The 25,308-nt window shown below is 40.2% G+C and overlaps 2 protein-coding genes across 5 annotated transcripts in view; one reads left to right on the plus strand and one right to left on the minus strand.

Annotated features, from left to right (window-relative positions):
* Window positions 1-7,473, plus strand: part of TAX1BP1 (Tax1 binding protein 1) — a 52,394-nt gene extending 44,921 nt beyond the window's left edge. For 2 of the 4 annotated variants that reach the window (XM_030444290.1, XM_030444288.1), the window contains 2 exons: window positions 5,548-5,629; window positions 6,348-6,737. In XM_030444290.1, the coding sequence (XP_030300150.1) occupies window positions 5,548-5,629; window positions 6,348-6,549 (284 nt within the window). In that variant the 3' untranslated portion in view covers window positions 6,550-6,737. Of the gene's footprint in view, window positions 1-5,547; window positions 5,630-6,347 lie in introns of all 4 variants that reach the window. The other 2 variants (XM_030444289.1, XM_030444291.1) reach the window with 2 other exon arrangements.
* Window positions 7,474-8,459: 986 nt separating this feature from the next.
* Window positions 8,460-25,308, minus strand: part of JAZF1 (JAZF zinc finger 1) — a 191,900-nt gene continuing 175,051 nt past the window's right edge. Inside the window, exons 4-5 of the mRNA XM_030446371.1 lie at window positions 17,736-17,905; window positions 8,460-10,602 (exon numbers count right to left, since the gene is read on the minus strand). Coding sequence (XP_030302231.1) covers window positions 10,426-10,602; window positions 17,736-17,905 — 347 coding nt within the window. The 3' untranslated portion in view covers window positions 8,460-10,425. The remainder of the gene's footprint in view (window positions 10,603-17,735; window positions 17,906-25,308) is intronic.

Genomic DNA, 25,308 nt, shown 5'->3' on the forward strand with positions numbered 1-25,308 from the left:
TAGGCTTCTCCTCTCCCTACTTTCCTACTTCTGACTTCTCAGTGAAAACATTTTTGTTATTGGATGTTATCTTGAGTAGCAGTGTAAGATCAAGTGATGGTGATACTCCTGCTATACCAAAACTTGTGCTGCTTTTACTGTCTTCAGTTGCTCTAAATTGTAGACCAAGTAAGGATACATCTACAAATGCATTTTTGTTTGATGTTTTCTCTCAAAACTTTTTTCCCTGGAAATAGGCACTTCCATGTATTCAGTTGACGTGAGGAAACATCAGGTTTTTATTGACTTAGACACTTTCTGGAATTCTTCATAGCTTTGGCTTTTGGAACTCTTAGGCCAATTAAAGCGTGGTTTTGGGGAGAGATTGTTGCTGTTAATCATAACAGATGAGCATGCATGAAGTGGTGGTTTTGTGTAGAATAGTTGACTTGCTACAAGTTCCTGCTTAACCATCTACTCAGTGCTAATTTTCCACTTGCTCATGCTCCCATAATTAGCCAAAAATGCACTAATTTGGAGCAAATAATTTCTAAAAGCAGGTATATATGGGAGAGATCCATAAACAACACACATATATGTTTTTAATAGTAAAGTGTGAGTTTTAGAAATGCAGTCCTGATTACAGTTGGCAGGAAGCCCAGAATAACTATCCTGAGACCCTTAAACAGTGTTGTTAGTCACAGTAAATTTGGGGGGGTGAGGGGTGTAACTTCTGGCAATGACAATCAGGCCAGAATATTTTTTGAGATTAATCCAAGATGGACTTTTTTTGAGCAAAATAACCCCCCAAAACTCAATACACTGTCTTAGCCTGACCTTACCCTGGTGTAGCTATATTTTGTATAGGAGAGACATAGAAGGAGGAGTTGGTATCCAGAAAGATCTTCAGGGACCAGATTGCTTGCAGAGAGAGAGATTCAGTGAGAGAGTTTGATCTCACTCACACAGCAGAGCTGAACTGCAGAAAGAAAATGTAGGTTCTCTTCTTTCTAGTTCACCTGCAATATGTGCCATTGTGTGGCTGTTCATTAGTTGTTTAATGCTTAAGGTGGGTATCACTTTGCTCACTGTTGTGTGTCAAAATTATCTCTACAAATCACAGGGATTGTTCAAGTCTGACTTTTGGACAGTGTCACACAACTGTTTCTAATTTCTGTTTGGCAGTCTTTGAACTAATTACATGAGCTATTGTAATTGTGAATGCAGTGCTTACTACTTGAGACAAAAGTGGTTAGTTTTGGGAAAACTAGGTGAGTTGTACTTGTTTCTGACTGTTTTTGGCTTCCCTTTCTTCCTCTTTTAGTGGCAAACTCCTTTTTACCATGCGTTGTTGAAACATATTTATCTTTATGATTCAGATAATCTGTGGAACTCATTGCCATAGTTACAGAGTCAGAGTTTCAGTCAGTAGTGACAGTTAAGTCATGTTATTAAAAGCATCCTTTGTAATTTGTTAACCTAGACATCCAAATTTCTGGATTCAGAAGGCCTGGCATCTGTTCTGCTGAATAACCACAGTTTTTTTTAAGGAGCTGAGGCTATATTAGCAACTGTGTTGGATCACTGCAGGGCACTGTAGAGGTCTTGGACTAAAGATGTGGAGCCATGTCCCTGGTCATCTGTCTGCAGTGCAAGAAAGCTGGCTCTGGGTCTACATGAAGGACAGATTAAACAGTCCCTGTCTCAAAATATGGACTGTGGGCTCACATCCAGATAACTTGGGTGACTCAGCCATGGAGTCTTCAGTATAAGGTGATGGTTGTGCTTAAGATACAGCAGAGACTGAGCCGGTGAGTCCTGGCGTGACAGAAATTATTGTCAAACTCTTTCTGTCAAACAGCTTCAACTGAGCCTTCTCATTTTGGCTTTTGAGTCTTTAGGGGATGGTTTGTTTTACCGTGGGACAGGGACTGTTTTTTCTCAGGTTGAGAAGTGTGTGTAGTATCTTTATTCTTATAAAGATTGGGTCATTGGTTATACAAACTGGAAGAAACTGGGCGCTGATTGTGAACAAAGATGGGCAAGATTCATCATCTCTCTCTACAGTTCCCTTTCTTACAGGGAACTCTCTAGGAATTTTGCCCCTCTGAAATGACAGAAATAGGAAGCTGTCAGAAGCCAATACTATGGGACATTTTTGGCATTTTTCGGAAGTTCCAGCTTAGGCCAGGGCAGTGCATGAGAATTTTTAGTTACTGATGATTGTGTGCTGTTTTGTGTAATGTGTAGTAAACGTGGCTGGGAAATACTTTCAGAGAAAGGTAAAGTTCTCATTGCTACTGGTTGACCACTCTTAGATTATACAGCAATCTCTGTAATATGCACTTAGAGGTATGCTCAGTATAGATTTGAATTCCTGTTTTAAGTTATTTGTAGCAAAAAGGGTAAGAATTGCTCTGTCTCTTGTATAATTGGCTAAGACAAAAAGTACACTGGAGTCAGGCTTTTCATATCTTAGCAGCCTGATATCAGTACTCATTTAGCAACTGGCATTCTGATATGGTCAGAAAAGCCTCTTTTAAAACTGTCAGTACTTGCTCCTGCCTTTTGTTGAAGCCAGTGCCTACAAGACAGCAGTGCAGGATAGTGCAGTGTGCCCTTGTAGAGGAAATAATAATCATCATCATCATTTTTCAAATCAGGAATGCTTGCATTTGTACCTGGCAGAGTATCACACTTGCCAGAAGCTGAAAGGAATGAGAAAACTGTAAATAATTTTATCTAACCAGGTGACTATCAGTAACAAAAATGGTTTTGTTGTTGGTTTTTTTTTTTTCCAAAAAGGTAGAGGGACAAAATGATGAAAAAATACCTGAAATAGCTCAATTAAATAATGTGAAAAACCCCTCCAAACCAAACTAAATAAACCCCACCCAACCTATTTAAATTTTATATAAGGTGGACAGGCAGTGCTAATTTTTTAAAATGGCAAACCTTCATATAAATCCATTTGCATTTTGGTGCTAATTAAAATCTTTAGTTTTCCATGGACTGTTGTAGCAGAGCAGAAATACAGATAGGGGCCACACTGATGCTGAAGTGTCTGTTTCTGCTGACGTAGGTGATATGAAGGGATGGAGGGTGCTGGTGAGACCACTTCTACTTGAGTATTGTTTTACATGAACATAATTTCATTTGTCAGTCTGTCCATTTTAATTTTTGTGTAATATCATAGAATTATGGGAGAGTTAGGGTTGGAAGATCAATGTCTGCATGAAGACTGGCAAGTTTCCTTTTCTGATGGGGAAACTAAAATTTCTGGCACTTGTAGGGGGGATGGATTACTTCAGGAATGGTGAGTTATGTGTTGTGGTACAGTTGGGCATTCAGGTCAGCAGCTGCTTTCAGATCTTCATAAAGACCCTTTCTAAAAGTTAGGTTTTTCTGAATGCTTGAATTGTGAACAGTTTTGAATGGGAAAAGAGACCCATCTATGTGTTAGCCAGTAGTTTTGTTTAATGCCCTTATATACCAAATTAATACTTAGCACTGGCGAATCTTGACTCCTTACTCAACTCAAATTAATAGTTTTAATTTTAAAGACTAACTTATGGATGAGTCATTGGGTCTGTTAATCTCTCCTAAACAAAGCTTTTTCAAGGACTTTGAGTCCAAAGAGCCCTTTCACTTGAGAAGTGCATCATCTTCCTTATCATTGGTAACCAAGCATTAATAAGTGCTGTGACAAACATTTTCAGTTTTCAAGAAGTCACTGAGTGACAAACAGTAAAGAATTACAAGAGTTTTTTTCTAAGGATTTGTTAAATAAACCTGTGTTTGTAGCAGAACTGTTTACTATTTTTTTTCTTTTTTGAGGGAAGATGTGCTTTCATTTTCCCAGATAAATTCTGGTCTGCTTACACTCTGCTATTCAGCAAACATTCTTAGGGTTTTGGCACAACATGAGCTGTAACATTGCAGCATGAGGGTACTTTAAGAAGTTTTTCTTCTTTCATGCATACATCCTGTCTTGTAACAAAAGGAACAAATTATATTTTAAAACCCATATGCCCATTTTACTGCAGGTGCAAAGCAAGTTAGGGTAATGTGCCTGTTGTCAGCATCTGCCACAGCAAGCCCCACTAGCTGCTTAATGGAAATGTTAAATGGTTGAAACTAAACAGCTGTTGTCAGGGGAAGGAAATATTGAGGGAATCTTCTCATCCTCTCCTGTTTTCCTTAACTCTTCATAAGGACAAAGCCCCCCAAATAAAATGCAAGTGCGCATATTTGTTATGTGTGTGAAACATACAGCCTGTAATATATGGTCCCTTGCACATTAATCAGGTAAATAATTGATAATTCTTGCATGTAAGGCATCTTTGGGATGAGAAGGGGAATGATTTAGGAGTTGGAGTTTTAAAAATCTTGCAGAATTTACCTTTTGTCTTAACCTTGAGTGGATTTTGTGCTGAATTATGTAATTGCATAATGAACAGGTTTACAGACACAGTTCTAATCTTTCTTCCTCCTTCCAATTTTTTTTCCTTGAGTGTTTTTTTTCTTCCCCTGACTGTGTTTGCTTACATCACTGTGCTTATTTAAATCTTAATTCATAATAACATCATCACAGAATAAGAAAAAACAACCCAAAAAACTGCAAAACATCTGCACTCTGACCCCTGGCTTGTCAGAAGGGCGCTCTGAGAATCCATTTACTGTAGGTATTTATTTTTCTGCTTGAGAACTTCCCAGTGCAAGCAGATTTTTAATATTTTTTTCCCTTTGGTGAGGAGTGAGGAGCAGCATATCCCCTGGAGACAGAACTGCCTTCCTGACCTGGTTGAAGCTCTGAGGCAAACCTGCTTGTCTGTCCCTCAGCAGTGCCTGCTGCTGCTCCTGATGTGCTCTTGGTGGTCAGGAAGGGGGAGCAGGGCTGGGAGATGGTGGGAGCCTTGGTTGAGCTGCTGAGCCTGACAGTGGCCTCAGAGAGTGGGGTGTGCCTGGCTGGGGGAGATCACTCGTAACTGATGGCTGGGAGACAAACCTGTGAATCAAAATCAATATCGTTTTTCCTCTTACTGAAATATAAATCGAGAGGTTTCTAACATCTGGCCTGACATTATATTGTCTAGAATTCATTTGTGATTTATATCTCTCTTTATATCTTTATACATTTGTGATATGTATATATTGAGATACAGATTGTCTGTTCTGACCTAGCCCCCAGGCATTAGTGGGGAGGTGACCTCCATTTCCTTAGTTACCCTCTTGGCAGGACTGGCACACGATTCTGCTCCTCTTGGCAGGACTGGCACACGTTTCTGCTCTGGTTACGTGGCCAAAAGGCAGGTGGGGTTTAGTGGGAAGTGTCCCTGCCTCTGCAGGGGGGTTGGGGCCTGATCATCTTTAAGGTCCCTTCCAACCCAAACCGTTCTATGATTGATTGATTCTCCCTTTTTTACCCTAAAGTAGAACATATGCTGTGATTATAAAATACAAGGTAATTAATTCACCCGTGCTTATGGTTGATAACAAAAATGCATTTGGAGGGAGAAAAGCCCATGCTGGTCTTAGTGGGTATTCTTAAAATACTTTCTTTTTAATAGGATAACACTGCACCTTCTGCTCCTGATCCTCCAAGCCTTCTCTTGCATGAACGTGGAACAGGTTTCTGCTTTGATGCCAGGTAAATGTTCTTTTATTGGTCTTTACTGGCAGGAATAGGTTTCGAGATAACTGGACTTTTTTACTCAAAGGTGTGTGGATATGAAGAACTATCAGGTGTGTTCATTGAATGTTTGGTTTAGAACTGTCAGAGTATATGCTGTGAGAATGGGTAGAGTATTTGTTATACATTATTTTGACAGAATGGGAATGATTTCTTCAGTAAATGAATGGGTAAATTCTTTTTTCCCCCTCTCTCCAACCTAATTGTGAACCTAAGTTTAAAGCTTTTATAAAGCCCTGTGTTTGCTAAGAGAGCATTTATGAGCGGCGAGAGTGGTTTCCCATGAAATTATTGTTTGGCCATTAAGACACTCAGTAGATTTGTAGTCAGTGGCAGCTGGAATGATGTCAAATTTTTGTAGCTTTTGAAATGTCAGATTATTTTGGAACTCCTCTGTTAAAACTACTTTTAAAATTCTGTTAAAACTCTGTTAAAACTGTATTGACCGCTTCCAGCGAAGACATTTCAATTAACTGTACACATGCTTAAGATGCAAAGCCTGCTCAAATTTAAGTTTGTAGTAAAGCTCCTACAGGATCCTACTTCTAGGTTTGGTGTGGGGTTTTTTTGGTTTTGGTGTGTGGGGCTTTTTTTCTTTGTTTTTTTGGTTTTTTTTTTTTAAATAATGGATTAAATAGCAGTTTCCCGTTCCCTTTCTCTCCCACTCCTGATGAAGCTTTGATGTGCACAAGAAGTGCCCTCTTTGTGATGTGATGTTTCCACCCAACTACGATCAGAGCAAATTTGAGGAGCACGTAGAGAGCCACTGGAAGGTTTGTCCCATGTGCAGCGAGCAGTTCCCGCCTGACTACGACCAGCAGGGCTTCGAGAGGCACGTTCAGACTCACTTTGACCAGAATGTGTTAAATTTTGATTGAAATAGTTCATTTTGCAGCATAGCTTAAAAACCCCACCACCACTTTGAGTAGTTCACCTACGGAACAGAAAGAGTGCAGCTTTTCTGTAACAGTGCAAAACTTCTGATTAAAACCTAACGTAACGGGAGCAGTGATAAGTCGTGGCTGTAAGCTGCTATTGGGTTTTCTTCTCTCTCTACCTAACATTATAATAGGAAAAAAACCCCCCACAACCACCCCACCGTGTTGTGTAGGTAGCTGTTTATTCCCCCACTTAGTGGAGTTTGTAAGGGCACGGGAATGACTTCGCCTCAGGATAAATGAGACCGGCTTCCTCGTGATGCTCTTCAGCTACCTAAAAACACCACCAAAGCACCATAACAACTGAGGCATGATTAAAAGTATAATAAACAGATGTTTCTCTTAGCAAATTTGTGTAGTTTTTTCGAGTAACAGTTAAATAAGAAAGTTATGTTACTTACCCTATCAAAAATATAGTTTTCTAGTCCATTTCTGAAGTGTAGGTGCATGCAACAAAAGTAATGGCAAATCCTTCAATTTTACATCTAGAATCTTTGCCTTAAGGGATGTTAAATTAAGTATGTTACACCTTCAGGCAGTATTTTTGAGTTGAAAAAAACTTGTGCTTAAAGGCCTAAAAGCAATTCTTAAAAAAAAAATAAAAATAAACAAATCATTGCCATTATGTTGCAATTGCATTCAGTAGAAAATATTGTTATATTTTCACAACAGTGAATTGTGTTCCTTTTGGCTTACAGCTTTTATAACCTTCTGCATTTTAACTTCATGTATTTCTTTTCCAGTAAGTAAAAACACGTGTGTATATCCATACATTTTATATTTACTTTAACTGTATTAAGTAAATTTGCTTTCCACTTGTTGTACAGTAGCCTTGTTACATTAAAAGCAAAATTATTCATGGACTCCACTGGTCCTTTCGTTCCCTGCTGCTCGTTTTGAAATCAACCTGATTCATTTCAGCTTTATGCAGTCACAGTCAGTGGTGCTTTGGCTCTGGATGACAAAGACACCACATCTGCTGCTGCTCTTTGAGAGACTCGGGGATAAAGGTTTTGAGGAACATCTCATCTGCACCTCTCTCCTGAACACGTGCAATATCCTGCTCAATGCAGGATTTATTGCAGGTTGCACCACGCTGATGAATTGCGGCATTTTGAGTAGCAGCTACTCCCCATCAAGCCTCTGCTTGTAACCCCCAGAAGTACTGAAAGAATAATTTGTCATTTTTATTTTTTCTTACTGCAACTCATCAGCATATGAAAAAATTACAGCAGGCTATAAAATCAAAATATTATTGGTTATCCTGTTATTAAAGACTCACAAAGTCTTAGGGGTTGGAAGGAACCAGTCTGTGAAGTCCTCTTGACTGATTAATTCAAAATATTCCATTATTTTTTTCGTCTCCAGGCTGCAGGATGTTGTGTAACTTTATGCATTAATGGAGTAGTAGCTGATGTTGCTTCAGGTGGGTATTGAATGCTGAGTCTGATGATACCAAAATAAAACACACAAACGAAAGACTACCTGCAGCCCAAGAACGTGACTCTTGAGGTTGGTAAGGAGTGAAGAGCAGGCTTTTTTAGGTCAGAGGCAGTTTATTTTAAATGTGATTTGATTTACATTTATAAGCAGCTTTCTTGACAGGAATTAACTTTTTAAGTTGCCTTCAGTTCTAAAACAAACCTCTGTCACTTTCAAACTTAAAGTACTTTGTCCCCAACAAAACATATGAAAATATAATTTAAAGCACACTTTTCACAGACACAGTACAATACATTCACTATACACAGTATAACAAAATAGTCCCATCTTTACCTGTTTAATAATACTGTCACAATTAATAGGTAAATAGAAACTGGATTTTTCTTTTTTTTTTCCTTTTTTTTTCTTTTCTTTCTTGTAGTTGAAAGGAATTTACATGCAACAATGACGTTTTACAACTGTTTAGCTGTCAAACAAACTTACCCAGCCTGTGGTTTCTTGCACTAGGAGCAGAGCCAAACCTTATTTGTTGGCCACATCTGTTGCCAAAACTGCAGAAGGTGGGAAGCAGCCACCTGGGCCTGGTGTGTGCCAGGAGCTCTCCGTGTCTGGATCATCCCTTACCCCTGGCTGGCAGCACTGCAGGGTGCAAGGGCAGCCACCTCCCTCAGGTTTGAAACGGTGATGTCCTGTCTGAAATGCTTATTATGCACTGGGACAGCAGAGCTGTGTGTTGTAATTGGTGAGAATTTTACTCTGTTGGAAAAAAATAGGTAAAATTGTCATCCTCACCAAGGTTTTCTTTAAAGCTTTGGGAGGGGTGGGGAGGAAATGGAGGGAAAGCTCATTCCTGCTTTACCTGAGCTTGCTTTGGAGGTTTGCTTTTTTTTTTTTTTTTTTTTTTGACACAACAAAGCACAGGTGATCACAGAGTTGAAGGCAGTGAGCTCCTCTAACCCTCCACTGTGTAAAAAAGTATTTGGGGGCTGGGGCAAGGCAGGGGGTGCCCCTCATCCCTCCCTGCCAGCTCACCTCCAGGAACAGCACTTGGGAGAGAAGCCGAGTCAAGGCAGGAGGTAAGCAAGGGATGTTCAGGAATGGTCCAGACATGAAGTGCTCCCACGTTGGCTTTGAAGTCGGTCTCTGACAACCTGCTGCAAGAAGCACTTAAAAAATCTTCAGTAAGGCTCATATGTTGTATTTCTGCAAAACTAACTGTAAAGCTAAACAGACACTTCCAAATGGAATGCAGTGACCTACAATGAGAAGGAAACGACCAAAAAAATGAGCAAAGAAAAAAATCTCAAAATACAATGAACATGAGGGAGAGGCAATAGAAACTCCCTTAGCACAAATAATGGACCTCCTTAAACCATGTGTAGAATTTTTAATTTTTATTTGCAACCACAGGCACATGCGTGTGCAGTAGCTGCAAGAATTGGCAACACATAAAAACATTAAATCTGTTGGCAATAGAGAACTACAAAGTGCTTTAAAACTTCATCGGAGATGAAGATAATTGTTTCTCACACACACACAAATTTGCACTTAAGTATTTCCAAGTGTCTTTCTAACAGATAGTTCAGGGGTAAATATTTAGTTGGACTGGGATATTGGTCCTCAAAAGTTTGATGGGCATGAACATCATATGACATCTTGTACAAAAAAAAAAAAAAAGGTAATTTCTAACACTAAGATGATTGTTTACTAGTTCGAATGGCAAGATTTTCAGCATTTCAAGAGGGAAAAAAAAAAAAGATTTGCAAGATAATATAAAATACAGCAAGCACACCTTTTTATGTATGTTATTTAAGTATGAAAATATTTTTAGCATATTATGTTAAACATTCTTTCTTATTTATATTTCCATTACCTAAAAGACTTGCTACTCCACTGATAACTCCATTATGTAAGGCATGTTAACTCTAGTTTGACGAGGATGGTATTGTTTTGGTTTTGCACACACATTGACAGATGCATTGAAAGTCTTCATCACGTTACAATCTTGAAAGGATGTCAGTGCCAAGCTCTCCTCTCACTCCTGTTCAACACTTCAGTACAACTAAATATGCAACGCCCCCCCCCCAGGTTTTTTTGTTTTGTTTCGGAGAAAAATGTTCTGAAGAACCTATAGCTTTTATAGCACCTTATCTCATAGTAACGAAAATGGGTATGATGATTACATGTGCAAATGTACAAAATCATTAACTCTACAAAGATAACATCATTCCAAAATTACAGAAAATTTTAAAGCATGCATTTCCTTTTTTTTTTTTTTTAAAGGGTTGCTGAATGCTTCCCCTGAAAAAGGTGGCTGTTCTCAAAATCAGCAACTGCTGGTGAGGGTTTCTTGGCACATTTGTGACCAGCATGTTATTGCTGCATCTTCCTGATAATCTCAGCAGACACGGGGGGGTGGAAATTGATTGTGTGGTGCCGCAGGCCCTGAGCTGTCTTGTAACTCTTCCCACAGCGACACTTGAAGGGTTTGCGTACGCGGATTTGCGTCCTGTGCCCGTTCTTGGCGTGGTACTTGATACCGTTCACATTCTGGAGTGAGAAAGGAAAACGTCAGTGGCCAAGCCCTGCCATGGCTTGGGTTCCTGTCAAAAACTGGGAAGTGATAAAGGTTACAGGCCAAATCACATTAAGAGCCAGGAACTCCCACCAGGTGTTGTGCGAGTGTTGGGCTTTCATGATCAGAGGTGGGGCAAGAGGAATAATCTTCAGTTCTAATGTGTGAAACTTACCTGCTTGGGTAATTCTTATTTTTATCTATCATCTCCCAACGTATGGCACTATAAAAAAAAATCCCATTTCGTGGGCTCACACACTGATGTTCTTTGCTTCCTGACATTTTTTTCCTATGGCATTGACAAATTTTATTCAGAGGTTCACTTACAAGCAAACAAAGAATTGGCATGAAGACTTAAGTCACACTTTTTCAAAAAAATGAAGCTCCCCCCCATGGCGTGTTTGTTCCGTTTGGTGTCATTGTTTCTAGATATGTCTTTAGGCACCAGCAAATTCTGATAGTTTACACATTGTCTCCAAAGAATTAACTGCAGGGAACACTTAACTTAAAGAGTTACACAAGGGCAGTTAGAAAATAATCCAAAGAAGCCATCTTCTCAATAGCTATTGTTTGGGAATATTCTACGAACTAAAACTAGAAAACTGATTTCCACTGTAGTTTGGGGAGGAAAAACAAAAACCAGCACCACAACAAACTTCCCCTTACACTGGCAAAGTCAGGGAACAACCAAGACTTCTGATAGATTAATCAAGAACCTTACTAAACCTAAACCAAAATCATACCCCTCTCCTTCTCACACCCTTCCAGCAAAAGTGGGAGAAGGTCTTGAGGTCTTGGCTAGCATGTACTTAGCTTTACCTAGGATTCATCTTTTTGGAGTGTCTTTATCTGCTTCCACTAGAAGAGCTGGGATTCTGGATAAACAAGGAAAGGCAAATTGTCTTTCATTAGAGCTTCCCCTAGGAGGAAGCAAGACACCAAGACAATTTACAATACAGGTACAGCTCCAAGGCTTTACTGTGTTGTCTCTAAATTAGTTTCCTGATACCTATTCTCAGGGTTTTAAAAAAATATTTTCAAAAAGCCCAAATCAATTGACAGCCTGGATGTTAAATAACCCACTAAATTAGAAGTTTCAGGAATTTTGTCTTCGCTGAACCACTGCCTGGAATTACAAAAGTCCCCCTGGCTCTTTTCAAAGCAGCAAGTTCAGTGTTATAAAGACATAGTTTACCGTAAGTGGAAGCTCCAGTCTGGAACTCACAGCAATTAGATAAAGTCAATTTCTTTAAAAAAAACCAACAACAAAACAAAAAATACAAAGGAAAAAGAAAAAGCCTTCAGTAAACAGAAGAGAACTACAACTCTTAAAACTTCAGATACAGCAGAAGGCAAACCCCAAAAAGGCACAAGGTTAGCAACATCTTTAATACCACTTCCTTGCCAACACTTCCTGCTCTCTTCCTCCTCCCCCAACCTCTTCTGAGTCAGAATCTCAAGTGTTAAGTCCTGCTCCTGAAACAGACAGAGAGACAGACAGACAGAGTCCTGTGTGCTGCCCTCCTCCATCCTCAGCTGACAGCAGCAAGAGAAGCACAGGGAACTTAGAGAGCTCCCCTCGGGGAAGCAGGGAGGAGTGGAATTGCAATGGAAACTGCCCAGTCCCCCAGATAGCTCCAGTGTTCTCACCTTACAACATGAAATGCTGGTCCTTATTTATGACATGTTAACTGTGCCACGGCAGAAATGTATTTTTAATCTTTAAGCAAAAACAGTTCTCTGATTTCAGTCGTAAAGTCGAGCGTGATACTGTTCTGGTCAGAACTTGTCACACCCCGTGGAGCCTCTGCTGCTCAAGAAGTGTTCTAGGGCAGCCTGGGTGTCTGCAGAGATTCATTCGTGGAAATCTTTTAGAAAGAAAAACTTACACAGCCTAAAATATCCACCCTGGAAAAAGTGTATGGTGCAAGGCTCCAAGAAACTGCTCTGCCCATAAATTCATGCTTTACTCCTCTAGAGGCACCTAGGCACTGAACCCCCACTTGAAGATGCAAGTCCAGCCCCAGATTGTCCTTTGTGTTCTTCAGAATACTGGACAGTTCTTGCAGAGCTGTCACATGGGAGATAAGAACCTTCTGTCTCCAGTACAAACCAGACATACCAGTAAGAGCCTTTACTGCAGGTTACTTCTGGGTGAAAATTATTCAGAGGAGACAGAATGCTTTACTGCCCAGACAGACAAGAGCACATCAAAGCTACAAATCATCCTCAAGAGCAGTCAAGTGAATTCCCTGCAAGTTATCTGAGATCCTGAGGCATCTTTTAGATGGTTTTGCACATAGTTACGGCCTTCAGCACCAGCAGGACCACTGGAATGAGGGGCCAGGAATGTCAAAGGATGGCATGAAGACTGTCATGAGGCATCTTTCAACACCTAAGTACTCTCTGAGCCTTCCAAGAAGAGAAAATCTGGGGGTGATCTGCTAAACTGTGGCTACTACAGTGAAATTTTTAAAAAGAAAGCTATCCCCAAACCCCATATGTATTTTAGAAACTAGAGAAAGTTTTTTAGAATTTTAATTTCTGCAAGAAATCACTTCTAAAAATTCTAGAATAAATTGCTACAGATGCCATAACTCTGCACCCACAGGTATCCTCAGCGTTCCATGCCAATGGTGCTCTTCTCTTGACACAGATTTATTGATCAACTCAGCTTCTAGTATATGGTGTGCTTTGATGAAAGGGAAAAAATACTTTCAGGCAGAAAAATTTAAGGAAATGCTAAACCAGAAAGCTACGTGGAATGAATTGAGCTGTGGAAGTTTTGGAAAATGGTAAACCACGCAGAGGTAGTGTAACACACAATTTGACCTCTACTCCCATTTAAAAGAATACTGTTGTTAGAATTGCAGTCGACTCCCAGCACTTTTTTTCTACTGCTGTAATGTAAACACTTTGTTGTGTGTCTAGGCTGTTTGTTGAGGTACAGCTAAACCCATTGCCAAACTCATACTTCACTTTTATTGCTCTGGTTACTTAGGTTGCTCATTATTTACTCTCACAAATGATTGAGGAAGAAGATGGCAGTGTAGAAGGACACTCTCAAATCTTAAATGGGAGGAAACAATTATTAACTTGGGACCAGATGAGGAGGAGATAGAGCAGTTTAGGCTGGCACCTGGTTCACATGGACACAAGGACACTTGCTGGGAAGGGCCCCTTGCATGGCAGAACTCGTGAAGCCACTGCACTGCAGAGAGCTTCTCACCTCCTTCAAGGAGAAAAAGAATTGTCAAAGATGGTTTGGGAGGATTTCTTGTTTCAGACTTGGGCAGTTGTGTATCTGGTCTTTTATCTCCTGGCTGTTCCTCCAGAAGCTTTCTTTGTGGATCCAGTTCCTCTTTTCTCAACTTGCAAGTTCTGGCTTGCTCCTTCCTTTCATGGTAATTCCTTTCTTTCCCTCTATCACTTCATTATTTTCCCTCCTGAAGCTTACTCAGTCTCACTGCTCTCAGACCAGCCTTTCTGGGAATTCCTCCCACTCAACAGGCCTAAGACCCTCATCCCATTCATTACCCAGCAGAAAGAGAAACCCAAATCCTTGGAAGGTACCACTTCTCCTCTTGCCCAAGGCCAAAAAGCCATTGTGCATAAATGTCTGTATGCAGAAATATATTATTCTTTTATTATCAGTTCTGCATCTACTAGAAAAATTATGACAAATATTCTAGGGTTTTCTCAATAATGGTACATACCCATTATTTGTGGTGCTTTTTTTCCAATCTACTTCTGTGTCCAATTTCATTTGATCTCTGCAAGTTGCCTGAATAAGTTTATCTACATCATACACACATTTTGAATGTCCTTCTCCAGAGCTAGAGATCAAGTAACTGGCACATTCAGCAGTACTGAATAAATCCAGCCACCTTCATAAACCCACACTTCAGCTCCTACAGGTGGCATTTTGCAAAGCACATTAACTATTGAATACAAACACACTTCTAGATAGGGCATCTAAATGTGGACATAAACCCAAACTCTGGTGAGGGAGAACTCCATAGAAACAAGGCAAAGATCTTCGGGTTCATTGAATCATGCAAAGTATTTTCTAAAAATCTAACTTAAGGCATCAAATACAAACCATATAAAGAAAAAAAAAATCCCTAAATGACAAACTATAAAATGCTTGTAACTTGTTCTTTAGGTCAGTAACCATGACTAGAGAAGAATTTGAGCTCAAGCTTGTGTTTTAAGCATCTTGAAGTCAGTGTGCTCCAGGTTCATGCAGCTGTTTCTGCCTATCCCACAGAAAAATCTAGGTAACATTAAAAAAAAAAGTTCTTTCCCCCCCAGTTTTTGTCTCCTCAAGAAAATCTGTGCCATACTATATAGAGTACCAACACATATCAGCAAGCAGATTTATTTCTTAAAAAAATAAAGCTCCTGAAGAACAAATAAGTGTTTATGACTCACTTCTACTGCACTGCCCCTGGGAAACTGCCAAGAGATAGCAGCCAGGCAGGAGGCCAGTCGGGTCTTCTGATACTCATCTGGGCTTGTGTATAAACATGTTCTCTTACAGTTTCCATTGTTCCCTCCAGCCCATTCCTTGGGAGTATTTGTTGTACTCATTCTGATCTTATTTACCTTTCCATAATGACTTTTCAGTGCAGAGGCCATCTTTTATCCTTGTACATTGTTTGCAAAAAGGAGCCCCATCCCTACTGGGTCCTTTAAGCAGTACTGTAACACAAATAACACATCTAAAAATAACATTTCTGCTTCTCAAACGTACGTCACCTATGGCCAGACAAAAGAAAGCTGTGTATATCCTCTTTTCCTCCTTGCTCCCTAAAGGAATGCATCCTTTCTCAGCCGTAAAGTGAGCCTGGCAATTACTGTATGTGCATGTCCCTGTTCCTGTTTGGAGCACTATAATTGTTTTACAACCCTGACTGTGATTATCCAGTACCCACCAGAAAATCCCAGTGCTTTGATCACAGGACTCCCTACCCAGACTCCACAAATAATTCATCAGAGGGGGGGTGGTGGTGGTGGTTTAAACAGAAGGAAGATGAAGAGGAAATAAGAAACACAGCTGACACAAAGCTAAAAGGAAGGAAATAAAGATAAAAATGTAAAAAGAAAAAAATGTAGGCTGAGAAGAAAAAAGGGAGGAAACAGAGCCCACAGAAAAGAGAAATGAGGTGAGGCAGAGTTGAAGGAAATGCATTTTCCTATCAGGACTAAGCAGAGGTGAGTTTCTAAGGAAAATATGGTACTTTTTATTTGCTGCTGCTCTCCCCCTGTCAGCCTCTCTGAGGGTCATTAACTTGTTCCCTGTCTGACTGTTCTAACATTAATGGTATACAAGATATCCCTTAGACAGTCCTCACGCATTTGAGATGAAGGTAGTGAGATAGCAGAAGCAGGCAGAAACAGCTTGCTTATTTGGGCAATAAAAAGACAGAGGGCTGGCAGTCAAACAGAGAACAGACAGGATATAGCAAATTACAGGGTTCTCCTTCCAGCCTTTGCCATTAAGTGAGTGTTTTCTGCAATGCATAGATGCCCTGTGGGCACAGTGACTTCTAACAATCACCATGGCTTGTTTGCTTCCTGAGCTGGGGATTTAGCTTTTATACTATGCCCTGCATCTGGCACAGCTTCTACACACACAAGAAAAGTATTAATCTGGATAATGTGCGTACATTTGCAAAGTAACACTTGCAAATAGTCTGAAAACATCTTTCCTTCTGCACTGCCCCTGGAGATGACATTCAGTTTTTCCTGTAACTGAAGAGGACAATAACCATTACATAGTCCAGGGTAATCTTTGCAAAAGAAGGTTTGTATGTCACAAGGAAATGAGCACACTGTTTTCTTGCTCATGTTTTCAGTATTGTCTGCATTAACTGACCTGTATGTGGATCTGAGTCTTGTGATTTGCTGCTCTGGGAGCTGCTGAAGTCCACAACAGCTGCAGCATCACTGAAACACCTTTTTGTCCACACTGTGGTTTCATGCTCAGTTTATTCATTCTTGTCACAACTGTTTTATCTTTAAATGTTACTGGTCTTCATGTATTTCTCTTTCATAATTCTGTTCTCTTTGAAGAACCTATTTTTCAGTTATGTAAAAGAGAAGCCATAAAATAAAACTAGAAAAAAACTAACCCAACCACCACTGCTTTTTTCTAGAGTATAGGTCAGTGACTGAATTTTCAGTAATTCATGAAAAAACTTCAAAAAGTGATTTAAAGGAACTGTGCCAATATGCTATTTATGTTCCTAAGTGTCAGTGAATGCAGAATATCACACTGAAATGGTCTGGTATAGTAAAGTCTAAGCTGTTCAATACAATTTTATCTGTCTCTCCAGTTCATGTGAAGCAACTGTCCTCACAACATCACAGCATGTTCTGTACCAGTCAGCTCAAGGTTCAGTTAGAGGTGTTTCACTCTTATACACAGACAAAAAATTCTCATGGTGGAGAGTAATTAAAAAGGGTGATGGTGGAGGAATTGTTTCCCAGCATGTCACAGAGAGGGATGTCAGCCTTGCACTAGGGGCCAGGCACACCGACCGCTGCGCAGACAGGTGATGGGGACTTGGACCCAGGACAGAGCGACACCAGAATTTCTCTGAGGCTGAGGTGACCCCTGACTTGCAAAACATTAACCACCACCTTTTGCACATCAACCTTACCAAGAAAAGTGCACTGGGCACAGTGTCACTAAAGGAGAAGCAGTATTTCTAGCAGTTGCACAGAGGAAATTCCTTCTGGCACTGATGGGCAGAAGCTTCTATTTAATGTCTCTGAAAGGAACCCAAGAAATTATTTTGGTGGTAGTACCTTCTGCATTCTACAGTTGATTTGTCTAAATACTAGAAAGCTAGTTAAAATGTGAAAAGCAAGAGTCCCTATTTGTAGTGTCTCTTGACAGACAGGGATGCAAAAGCCCACATCCTTTGTAGAACTGGTAACTTGGCTGCTAGTCAGTGAATAAAATACATACTCTGCTAAAATACCACAAAAATAAATGTGGTAAGTGTCTACTAAATGAGCAAAGTGCAAACTGATTTTAGAGGCTTCCCCTCCTCCACTATACCAGAGGGGAACACAGTAGGTCTGCACTACTGCTTACCTTATATCTTTTTTTACATCCAGGAACAGGACAGGCAAAAGGTTTCTCATCCCCTCCATTCATGCACATTGAACTAAGGATAGCTTCAGAGCTGATAGCACTTTCTGTAGTCCAGGACTCATCACTGTCTGATTCTTCATAGTCTACTTCCTCCTCATCATATTCACTACCTAGAAAAGCAGGGTAGTGAGATAAAACAAGAATAAATAAGCGCACAGCAAGATAACGCATTCAGCATTTATTACATCAGTTACAGTGACTTGTAATTTCCCTACTTTTGTCTTTGGTGGAAGACAGTTATTTTTAATTTTCTAAATCTATCTTTCTTACAGATATTTATTCCTTCATAAAGACACCACTGGTTCTTTTTCTAATAACCAGGACAGGAATTATTAATACATCTTCATAAACTGTTAACTGTGTGGCACAGAAAGTTCAAAGGACTGCTTTTAAAATGCAGTTTCATTACTTCTCAAACACCAGGATTCTTCCGTCTTTCCCAGTGCCTGAACGGAATATGTGGTTTTTTTTCCCCTCTGCAATTAAAGCTAATTTTAAGGCTTTTCTTTATGCAATACAATACTGAAGAGCGTAATTCTACAGATCATAAACAGTGTAAAATAATATGTTGACAAGTCCTAATGCATTTACTAGCCCTTTGGAATTAATAGGAATTATAGCACAACATTAATAAGAATTATATTGTAGCAATTATAGTTGTGAAATTCATTCCCTCAGGTGTGGGGATAAATTGCATTGTGTGGCTGCTCTGAACAGACCGCATTATGTTCCAGATATGGTATGACAGCCATCTGAGCAGCTGGTGCTGAGTTTATTTATTATTTTTAATTGCAGTAACTATTAATGAAATTCTCTGAAGAAGTTAAATGTGAAACAAGAGAAATAAGGAAAGTAGAATTCCAACTATTAAAAAAAGAAAAAACGAAAAAAGCAGGGGAGGAAAGAGCCCCAGCTGATTAAAAAGAAAATATATGCTCAGAGGGAGCGAGAGGGAAAGCTGAGGGAAACTTCTGTGGTGTCAGCAGGAGGTGGTGCTGTGTTTCCCCTCCCCTTTCTTCTTTCCCTTTCCCAGCTCTGCTAAATTTTATCCTTTCTGCTGAAAGACGATTTGGCTCCGAGTGCTGGAATAGCTCCCGTTATTAAAGACAGTTATGTGACACTTGCATGGCTCTATTTGCTTCCCTCATGTGCCCTGTAAGTGCACGCCTCTTAAGCAGCTCTACACTCCAAGAAGAAAACGCAGACAGATGCCTCACGGCACTTTAAAAAAGAAACAGTCCGACCTCACAGAGAAAACCCATGTTCTAAGATACAATAGGGTCTTTGGGTTTGTTTGCTTTTCTTCTGGTGAAACTAAAACCACACCTATGGTCCCAAATTTTGCCTTTTGGATTTCCCCCCCATGCTCTCACTCCGACTCAGCATGAGTTAAAATGCATGTCGCATGGTAGCTGCAAGTAAAAAAAAAAACTCCTGAGCTTTAACCAGGTACTGTAAGCTCCTTTACAGATGTCAGGCTGTCCATGTATCTTTCCGTGGTTTTCATCCATAGAGGGTGGTGGGCAGATGAGGAAAGATGGATGGTTTCCCACCACCACCAACCGTGGACATGAGCACATGCACACACGCTCTGCAGCACATCTGGAAAACTCTGCCCTGCTGACTGCAACTCCTTATCCCACACTGAATGAGCCAACGCCAAAGAAAGCATTATTGACCTCTTAAAATATTCCTGAACTCCAGCAACAGTTAACCTAAAATGAAGTTAAGAGTTGTTATAGTTTAATTAACTAATAAAAAAAATGGAGGCAAAACCACAACTCTGCTTCTACGATTTCCTGCCCTTGATTGTATCTTGATGGAAAAAATTCCTCAAGCTGTTCCTTTCAAACTTTTAAGCTCAGTGTTTGGTTTGGTTTTTTGTTTTGTTTTGTTTTTTTTAAAAAAAGCAAATGCAACAGAAAACTCTATTGTAAATACACACATCCACTCTTAGGATGAGAAAATACACAATTCTGAACACTGATACCAACAATTCCTGCCATTATAACCACTTCCCTTGTAAGCCCCCTTAAGAAGGAGCTATTTCCCCCCAAACAGGATTTTCTCCTCCCAAAGAAACATAATCTGAGACTGTACAACAGCTACTAAGGATTTTGCTACTTCTAGTGATAACAAGGAGCATGCTTTTATAAAGAAACAATCAGAACTCTATAAAACTTAATATGCAATATGGTATATAAGGGAAAAGATACAGCAGTGGGAAGAAGAAGCAATCATTGCCATTATACACTTCCATAGGGTTTCCTGTCCTTTCACTGGAGCATCCTTTAAATTTTTCTAAGAACTGTACAGCAAGACCCAATTCTGTAACAACTTTGGCCTGCACTTCACTTGTAAGCAGACTTGCTGAAGGAGAAAGACAGAAGAGACCAAAACTTGTGCATGAACATCTGTGAGATCAGACCATCCTTATGGTTTTTTCTTAATTAGCTGACCTGAAAAACACGCAGTGTTTTTGTCTAGAAGAGTCAAAAGTTTTTTATAGTATAAGCAAATGCTCAAGCTTTTTCAGATATGAATAAACATATAAGTAGCTATTTCTTCTTGCACAAAACAGTTATACCAGTAGTGCAAAGTACCTTAAAAAGACATACTGCTTTATATAAAGCTGGAACTCCAGAGGCTATCACTGCTTTTATTTAACAGTGTCCTACAGAACTCAATTGCTGTACTCTTAAAAAAGAAAAAAAATCAAACCCCCCCTCCCCCCAAAATATATTTAAGAGAGCCTTGGTATAAACAAACTGGAAGAAAACTTACTGTCTTGAAAAAATTAATTAGCAATAAAGATTTATACTTTAAATAATTATGTTGTTTCAGTTGCCATAGAAAAAACAATACTGATTTAGTCAGCCTTTTAACTGATTCTGCCTCAGAATTTAATTTCCTCAGTTGTCACTGTCTTGAGAGCAGCAACCCACACGGTGCCTCACTGATTACAGGCAACATCAGAGAGGGGGGGGGGGAAAAAAGAAAGCAAGAAAGAAGAAACCAAAAGGCACAAACACACAGATTGGCGTTGCTGTAATAAACAGCCCCTAGATGAGGTATTTTAATTAAGTACTGTAAGGCCAAGTATGGTGGCTTTGCAAAGCTGTTCCCATGGTGAGCAGGAGTCCCTGGCTCTCAGCAACACATCAGGTGTAGGGGCTGCAACATGAACCTTTGGGCTGCTTGCCAGGGCACCAGCAGTGATGAAGGGGATGTGTGCAGCACTGCACTTTGATTGAGATACAGCTTCCGTGCTTTTTTTTTTTTTTTTTAAACTCAGTTGATGTTTCGCAATAATATTTGCAAATATTTACTTTATAAAAGGGAGAAAAAAAAAAAAAAAAGCACCTTTGCATCTAACCTATGGCCTGTTCCAGGGTGTAACAACTGCGTGACTTGGATGAGTGTTTGCAGTAACTCTTAGGAGAGCTCCAAGAGAGCTGAGCTGGCTTGCTGATCCCCCCTTGGACGTTGCCATGCACGTGGAAAACAGGACTCTCTGCTGGGGCACGCTGCCCTTCTGGGGGATGGAGCAGGGCTGTTTCTGTAGCACGTGTGCTAATGCCCTTACTATTTCTTGTCATGCAGCACTCAAAGGAAAAACATCTGAATCAGACTTCAGAAGTCTGAACTGCAAAGAAACTTCCCCAAAAGTCAGCAGCATACGTTTCTCTAAGATAAAGAGTCCCCCTAAGATGAAGGGGAAAGGTTGACAGAACCGTGTGCTTTCAGTGAGGTTGTGTACAAATACACAGTATTATTATTGTAACTAAACAGGAGGTCCACAATAGCAACAAAACTTTCTTCTCCACCTCTGGCAATGCTTCTTCTGTGGCTCTTTGCTAGCTAGCTCCTTGCTCTTTGCCATATCCAGTTTCATAATCTGGCTTTCAGTCAGAGACCCTACACAGTTCTCAGTCTAACCTACACCCAATGTTTTATCATCCAAATGATACTCAGTAACATCTTCCAAGTATTGTGCCTGCCCCCACATGCAATATTCCCCTCAGTCTTGGACCACAAAGTCATTTCCCCTCTCCTCTCTTCAGTGTCCCTGCCAAAAGGAGCACTTCATCTGTGCTGCCCCCAACAGATTACAAAAGGAAACAAAACAAAAACACAAGGAATGAATTCCCTTTCCCCCTGCCCCCTGGAATTTTCCATGTTCAGACAAAGACAGTGCTCCTCAAACAGGAGGTGGACATCACTGGTAGAGATGGACTTGAGGTGGACACCAGGAGGCACAGCTGGCATTGTATTGACATTATCAGAGACAGGTATTACATAAAATCACTGGTTATGAAAGGACAGAAAACATACATGGTCACAAAGTATTCTGGCAAATAACTACTCTTTTCATTTTTATGCTGTATTTAAATAACTTATCACAAGCAAGAAGCCTGTCTGAATCACAGCAGTTTATATGCCAAAAGTAAACACAGGCATAAGAAGCAGTTATAATTACAAATCTTTGCCGTGTGATTAAAAAGTTATACCATAAAGACTTGCTCTGCTTTTTTTCCAATTAGTTTACTACTGAAATCAGCAAGAACATTGCTTAAGTCTACAGCAAAGATGTCACCTTTTGAATGCCAATCTACTACTTTTTTTCCAGGAGATAAAGTCAGTAATCTAAATAGCTCAAACATTTTGCAAAGAGTTAATCACTTGACATTCTGCGGTAGACAATATCCCAGCTACACTGCTGAAAATCTGGAGCCTTATCTTTTATGTTTTTGTGGTTTATTTGGTATTCACAACACTGTAACCAAGATAAATTCTGCCTTTTGTGTGAGTGAATTGATTCCACCATGAGATTTACAGGGGATTTTTTCCCCTCAGCTTTGAATGAATCTTGGTTCTAGCACGTGTACATCATTTGTAGCTATGTCACTTTTCAAATCTAAAGGCCTCGATACTGTGCCTTGAAATATAAAAAAGAAAAAGATGATGAAAACCAGCACAAGCTGTGTGTGCTGCTACAATGAACACACTCTATCTTGACCTTTGATCAAGAACATTACTATTTCTTCCTTTCTCCTCCCATGAAGAAAAACAAACCCAAAGCATCCTTGCCAATTAATTTTGTGACCAGAAAGCATACATTTAAGTATACAATGAATAATTATAAGCAAATAGCTTACTGCAGTGAGAACCAACACTGCTAATGTCACCAAAAGTTCATGGTAATTCCAATGATCTCTCATAAAATTTCAGCTTTACACTTTGTCCCATAAGGGACTTGGAGTTTGTATTTCACAGAAGCAGTTTTATGAGAGCACTTATGTTAAGAAGTTTGCATTCCTATATATTGTGACAGCTTCCTTGAAAAAAAAAAGAGAGGTGATTTATTAATATTATGTGAATTTTGGTCTAACTAAAGCATATTTATGAATTTGTCCAGCTTCTTCTCTCTGTGCCCATGGGTGTACACCATCCCCTGAGTTCACCAGCAGGAAGAACATTCCACATCTGATACTCATTGCTGATCCAATGACATATTAAGTAATTTTAAATGAAATATTCTTCCTTTATATAAAGCACAGGAAATAAATGCATAGAACAATTAGTACAAAACAGTTAAATGACTGTTTTGTCATGTGCCACGACTGCTATGCAAATTTTTAGACTAGACGCTGTAGCAGGACTCTCTAATTGTGAGCTGGGGTGGGTGGCAAAATGCATTTGTTCTGCAAACTCAGACAACAAATTTCAGACACTGAATCTGGACAGAGTAAGCCAGGGGCTTTCCTTTGCTTGCTTGTCTGTTTTGGGGGTAAAAGGAGAAGGGGACTCAGAATTCAGAAAGTGGTTTTCACCCATTGTGAAAAGTCTGTTCAGATTAATTTCTTGTATTTTCAAAACCACTTTCCTCACTCATGTCCACAAACGATGCAAACACGTATGTAATACAGCTGGAGAAAACCCAGGCAGTTTAAGCAGTGTGGTTCTTACAGACACAGCTACTGTAGACTGCAAGTGGAATTCCAGTGTTTGCATTAAGCACCTACAAAAAGCGAGCACTAGGTTCACCAGGGTGAAGGCTGGAGCCTTTCTTCAGCCAACATGTGCAAGCACATGCAGTTAGAAGTTTTCTCTCTCATCCCAGTAAATACCTGTGAAGAAGTAAATACCTGCCTCCTGGGAGAGGCAAATATGTTCACAAAGCCAACTTCATGTTTGGCAGCTCTGCTGTCACTCGAGGGAGCTGCTTGAGATGGTTATGGTGTCAAATGGGCACTTGCCAAAGCTGGCAGAGACCTCCACCCCTCTGCATGGCCACAAAAGTAACACTTACAAGTTATTATTTAGTTGGCCTTGTGCAGAGCAGGGGGAGCAGTGTAGGATTTGTCCTGCTGGCCTCTGGCAGCCCAGCAGTGGGTTCCTCACACACACCCGTGCCAGAAGCAGGTCCCTCTGCCTTGCATTTCAGCTGGCACTGCTGGCAGCATCCTACTCTTCCTCATCACACTAGTCTGAGCAGTATTTGGCCAGAAAAAATGCCTTCTGGAGAAACCACCATTCCTTCCAGTCCTCTCCTAGTTCAGATCAAGTATCAAGCACTAAATAATGAGCTGTTCTGTTCAGGAACTGTTACTACTCGGAAGATGTAGTTTTCTATTGTCTCTGGCTGAAGCAAGTGTCAGAGAATAAGCACCAAGGAATTTCAAAACTGTACCTCCTGTAATGATGTGACTATGCATTCAAACACTTTTTAACATTACTCTTATGCACAAGGAACTTAAGAGCAGCAGAGAAAATAAGCTAGAAAAAAAAAAATTAATCTATTTCTTGTTTGTTTACATCATCTGAAGAGCAGCTTACAGCTAGCAGAGTCAGCCACACTGAAAAAGGGAACATTTATGCAAGCAAGGATATATGTATATAGAATCACAGAATCAGATGAGTTGGAAGGGACCCATCAGGATCAAGTCCAACTCCTGTCCCCATGTAGGACACCCCCAGAGTTACACCAGGTGCCTCAGAGCATCATTCAAATGCTTCTTAAACTCAGGCTTGGTGCTGTGACCACTTCTCTGTGGAGCTTGTTCTCACTGCTCAATTGCCCTCTGTGTGAAAAATCTTTTCTTAATATTTAGCCTAAACCTCCCCTGATTCAGCTTCCTACAATTTCCTTGACTCCTGTCTTCAGTCACAGGAGTGAAGAAATCACTGCCAGTCCCATCTCTTCCCCTCTTGAGGAAGCCACATACTGCAATGAGGTCACCCCTCAGCCTCCATTTCTCCAAACTGAACAATCCAAGTGACCTCAGCTGCTCCCCATAAGTCATTCTTTCCAGACCCTTCACCATCCTTGTTGCTCTCCTTTGGATGCTCCCCAATAGCTTGATGTCTTTTCTACACTGTGCTGCCCAGAACTGCACACAGTGAGGCTGAAGGTGAGGCTGTACCAGTGCAGGGTAGAGTGGGACCATCACCTGCCTTGACCAACTGTGCCTGATGCACCCCAGGACACGGATGGCCCTCCTGGCTGCCA

Source organism: Calypte anna, chromosome 2 (assembly GCF_003957555.1).
Source record: "Calypte anna isolate BGI_N300 chromosome 2, bCalAnn1_v1.p, whole genome shotgun sequence".
NCBI classification, from domain to species: domain Eukaryota; kingdom Metazoa; phylum Chordata; class Aves; order Apodiformes; family Trochilidae; genus Calypte; species Calypte anna.